This window comes from Palaemon carinicauda, chromosome 9, assembly GCF_036898095.1.
Source record: "Palaemon carinicauda isolate YSFRI2023 chromosome 9, ASM3689809v2, whole genome shotgun sequence".
NCBI classification, from domain to species: domain Eukaryota; kingdom Metazoa; phylum Arthropoda; class Malacostraca; order Decapoda; family Palaemonidae; genus Palaemon; species Palaemon carinicauda.
In genome coordinates, this window is record NC_090733.1 from 144,022,306 (window position 1) to 144,027,305 (window position 5,000).

Here is a 5,000-nt window from a genome sequence, read left to right on the forward strand (position 1 = left end):
AGATTTCTCTAAAAGAAGTGATCTCTTAAGGAAAATAGCAGAAAAATGTTTTATTTGTAAAAATTTATCTTTATTTCAAACCCAAATAAAATTAACAAAACTGTTCATTACCTTATAGGTAAAGAATCTGAGGTAAATAAGGGTAATGAAATCTAACAATGACTTGTACGAAAACCACATTAAAACAACCACATGCAAAGAAATAATAGAATGGCATGGAAAAAGCCGAAATAGAATGGATTAAACATCAACCAAGATATTTATAACATAAAATAGACTGCATTAGACCACGATTGACGATTGATAAGCTCTTTCCCAAAACTACTTATTCATAAAAACGATCAATCAAACAAGGCATCTGCATCAAGGATGTAGGAAACCTAAAAGCTTGTGATTTAAGAAATTTTTAATCAGCCAGACAGTGCAGAGGAATAAAAACAGAAAACAGGACAAATACACACACCAATAAAGTTATGTAATTCATATACGGGAAATCATTTAGTGGCAAGAAAATCCAAAAAAATACCGGAGCATCCTCAAAACAGGCCTAGTATAGAGTAAAAAAAAAAAAATCCCAAAGATTAATTACATCAATTCCGAGTTGTAATCATGAAATTGTAATCATGAAATATTAAATAATCAAAGTTTCTCATGAAGAGTGTTTCTTAACGATAAATGAGACTGAATAGTTTCATTTAAAAGACAAAGACTATTTCATGTTTTACAATCCTCAGGAGAGAGAGAGAGAGAGAGAGAGAGAGAGAGAGAGAGAGCAAATAATGATTATAACCTAATTATGGATAGGCAAATATGCAACAGCTATATACAGCATAAAGATACTTCAAGTTACCCTATCTTTACCAAGAAAGGGAAACTAGCACCTTAATTAGTGGAGAACTGCACCAGCAACTGGCGATTTTAAAGTCCAGTATAAGTTGGGAAATTATATATAACAAAAGAATACGCATCATTAAAATCTGTAAAATTTAGCAGTCAGACAATACAGGCACTGGTGTATCACATATTGGGGATGGCAAAACTAACCTTAAGTCGACCCTTTAAATCTATCCTGAATGAACAAGGAATAAATCTAATGAAATTGATAAGCTGAATATCAATTATCATTTATGTATGAGCTCTTCTTTTCTTATCCAAGATGTAAAACAGTTGGAATAAAAGTAACAATCTTTACATATAATCGATCCATGATGCATTTTTTTTATATACTTTTCAACCATTCCCTTAATCTCATAACCATCTAGCTGTCCAAATTCTTCAACTTTACCTTGATTCAAGTATTACTGGTCAAACCACTGGGATGAGAGCAACGAGTCTCTCTGAATTTGACTCATTCAGCTCAGAGTAATCATAATTGATTCGAATAGAAAACCAACAGAGGGAGAAAGTACTCCTTACGAGTGTTTCCCAACCCTGGGTTAAATTACCCCAGTGGGGTAATGGACCCGTATTTTTGGGGGTAATCAAGATGTTCTGAAATTGAGTTATTCATATTGAATATTCTGCACTGAAGATAGTTCATTTTTATATCCATTAAAATGGAAAAGTTTGCATTTGTTTTGGATCCTTAACTATAAGCAGCCAATTGCGGGCTACATGATCCATACAGTTCATCAGGCTGGCAGCAAAAAAAAAAAAAAAACATCCGATGTTACCGGATATATGTTCAATGGGGTAATTGATTAGTTGGAAATAAAATTTTGGGGTAATCATTTAAAAAGGGTTGGGAAACACTGCCTTACGGTAATAACTGTAAAACAATAGTCCAATCACGTCTAGCCCAATTAGATTACTTTTAAATATGAAAAAAAGTTCGGCTTTCCAATCCAAAAATGTTCATAAAAGTTCTCATTCCATCTAAATATAATGCAAAATTACAAGAAACACTTACGAGACTAAAACGGAGAAAACTTTCCCCTACAATGCAGACTTCATGACAAAATGAACACAAATTTAAAGGTAAATCATAATCTAAACATTCCACACAACACACGAATACAAACAGCACCACAGGTAAGCACCATGTATTTTCCCATGAGGAATTATCAACTTTAAATTTCAATTTTGATTATCCATTTACTTTCTTCTTTCATCTTGATAATTCTTGAATTTACATAAATTCTTTTCTTTTGTTTTTTCCTGAGAGGATGCATTTCCCCCATCAGGAATCATTAACTATATTTCCATTTTGATTATCCATTTACTTAATTCTTTCATTTTAATAATTCCTGAGTTTCCACATTAATTCCCTGGTTTTTTTTTTTATCCTTGAGAATGCATTTCCTCATTAAGAATTATTAACTTTATATTTCCTTTTCGATTATCCATTAACGTCATTTTTATATCTTAATGACTATTGGCTTTCCACATTAATTCCATTGTTTTTTTTTTCAATTCCTTGAGCATGCATTTCCCCATTAGGAATTATCAACTTTATATTTCCTTTTCGATTATCCATTTACTTCCTTTTTATACCTTAATCATTCTTGTGTTTCCATATCAATTCCTTTTTTTTCCCATTTCCTTGAGAATGCATTTTCCAATTAAGAATTAACTATATTTTTCTTTTCGATTATCCATTTACTTCCTTTTTATATCTCAATAACTCTTGAGTTTCCACATTAATTCATTTTTAATTTCTTGAGCATGCATTTTCCCACCAGAAATTATTAACTTTATATTTCCTTCTACATCCATTCTAAATCTTAATAATTCTTGAGTTTCCACATTAATTCATTTTCAATTCCTTGAGCATGCATTTCCCCATTAGGAATTATTAACTTTATATTTCCTTTTACATCATTTCTATACCTTAATAATTCTTGAGTTTCCACATTAATTATCTTTTCTAATTTCTTGAGCAATAAGATCACAGCCACATCCATCCTCCCTCCACCAACTTCTCTACATCATTCTCTTCTCCATCATCTTCCAGGCTTCGTCCATGGGCGTTAGTGAGGGCATCCAGCGTTCTGGAAAGGGCTTCCTCGGGCGTGAACCCTACCAGGATGGTTCCTGCATCCCGGACGCCACCCGCCTCCTCCAAAATTCGACCGCGGATCACTTCGGCGGGGGTGTAGAAGTACTTCCCTCCGAGGGACGACTTCATCTGGCAGAAGAATCAAATTGGAAACTGGAGAGATTTGCCAGTTACTTAATGACCTTATTCAAGAGGATATGAAAAATGAGGTTTATAACATATATACATCATAGTATATAATAATGTAAATGTATATTTTATAATAAGATTAATGAAAAAAAAAGTTTGCATTCATTTTATTATTATTATTATTATTATTATTATTATTATTAATTGCTAGGCTACAACCCTAGTTGGAAAAGCAGGATGCTATAAGCTCAGGGGCCCCAACAGGGAAAATAGCCCAGTGAGAAAAGGTACCAAGGAAAAAATAAATATTTTAAGAACAATAACGACATTAAAATAAAAATTTCCTATATAAACTATAAAAAGTTTAACAAAACAAGAGTTTTAATGATTGGAACGTCGAATTTTTAACCATTTAACTCCAAATAATATTCTTCTAGCTACTTATTTTCTTATTTTTACTTTGCATTTAAGTAAAGGGGTTTATGAATTATAAAGGAACACATTGATTATTTCGAATCAATTTAATGGGATAGTGAATTATCGATGCATTTAGCTTCTTATATTAAAGCTAGATTCTTTTAAGATTGAGAAAAAATGTCTTGAAATTTTACCACATTTCTTCAAAGGAACATCAGCGCAATTACCTTTTTTTACGTTAGAGGCTATGAAAGCTTAATCTAATTAATTCTATTAGATGTTCTCTTTCATAATAGATGAGAATTTCAATTTAAGTTAAATAAGCGTATTTTGCTTCATGTAGGAATTTCATCGTAAATTATAATTTCATACATAATAACTGCGATAAAAGACATGTTATATACTCGTCACTCCGTTGTCAAAATTGAAAGAACACGCAAAGATGATTATATATATGTTTATTTATATATATATATATATATATAAACATATATATATATATATATATATAATGTATGTATATACTATATATATATATATATATATATTTATATATATATATATATATATAAATATATATATAAAGAGAGAGAGAGAGAGAGAGAGAGAGAGAGAGAGAGAAAGATCCCTTTCTAAATGGGGATACTTTAACGTGGTGAAAGGGTTTGTGCATCGCCAAGATCAGCAAAGCTGTACTAGTCAGGGCCCCAAAACAAGGATGGCTTGCTGTGAGCCATCAGACAAGTCTCCACCATCAACAGTCCGCGATTGGCCGGGCGTGGTGATGAAAACTAGCCTAACACCAGATATGAATAAGGATATGTCTGAGGCCATTGTCTTACAGTGGATTAGATACGGCAGCATTTGTAGTTGCTGTTGTTGTTGTTGTTGTTATGTGTACCAGAATTATTAAAGCCAACTGTTCAAATGACAGGATTTTATATATATATATATATATATACACACACACATATATATATATATATATATACACAGATGTTTATATTATAAACATAAATATATATATAATATATATATGTATATATATACATATATATACTTATATATATCAAACATAAATATAATATATATAATATATAAATATATATTATATATATATGTATATATTTATATATTATGGTTGCTATAAATATATATATATATATATATATATATAAATATATATATATACACATATATGTATATATATGTAATATATATATATATATATATATATAATGTAGTATGAACTCAGTATTTATGTGTGAAAATTAAGAAAATTAATCACTAATGGATGTTAGTGATAAAATCTTGATAAAACGGCCAAGTGTTACATACCGTAATGGTGGAGATAAGTTGGTTGCAATTCTTAGTACAAATTCTGATTTTAATAGGAATATGAGTCAGAATCAAATTTTACCATTATTTAAAGCCAGATGATTTACCTTTATCTTTA

The 5,000-nt window shown here is 30.3% G+C and overlaps 2 protein-coding genes across 2 annotated transcripts in view; one reads left to right on the forward strand and one right to left on the reverse strand.

Annotated features, from left to right (window-relative positions):
• Positions 1 to 5,000, forward strand: part of LOC137647222 (BTB/POZ domain-containing protein 6-B-like) — a 129,169-nt gene that overhangs the window by 3,712 nt on the left and 120,457 nt on the right. The window lies entirely within an intron of this gene.
• Positions 2,397 to 5,000, reverse strand: part of LOC137647224 (uncharacterized) — a 300,889-nt gene continuing 298,285 nt past the window's right edge. Inside the window, 2 exon segments of the mRNA XM_068380592.1 lie at positions 2,397 to 2,958; positions 2,960 to 3,127. Coding sequence (XP_068236693.1) covers positions 2,923 to 2,958; positions 2,960 to 3,127 — 204 coding nt within the window. The 3' untranslated portion in view covers positions 2,397 to 2,922.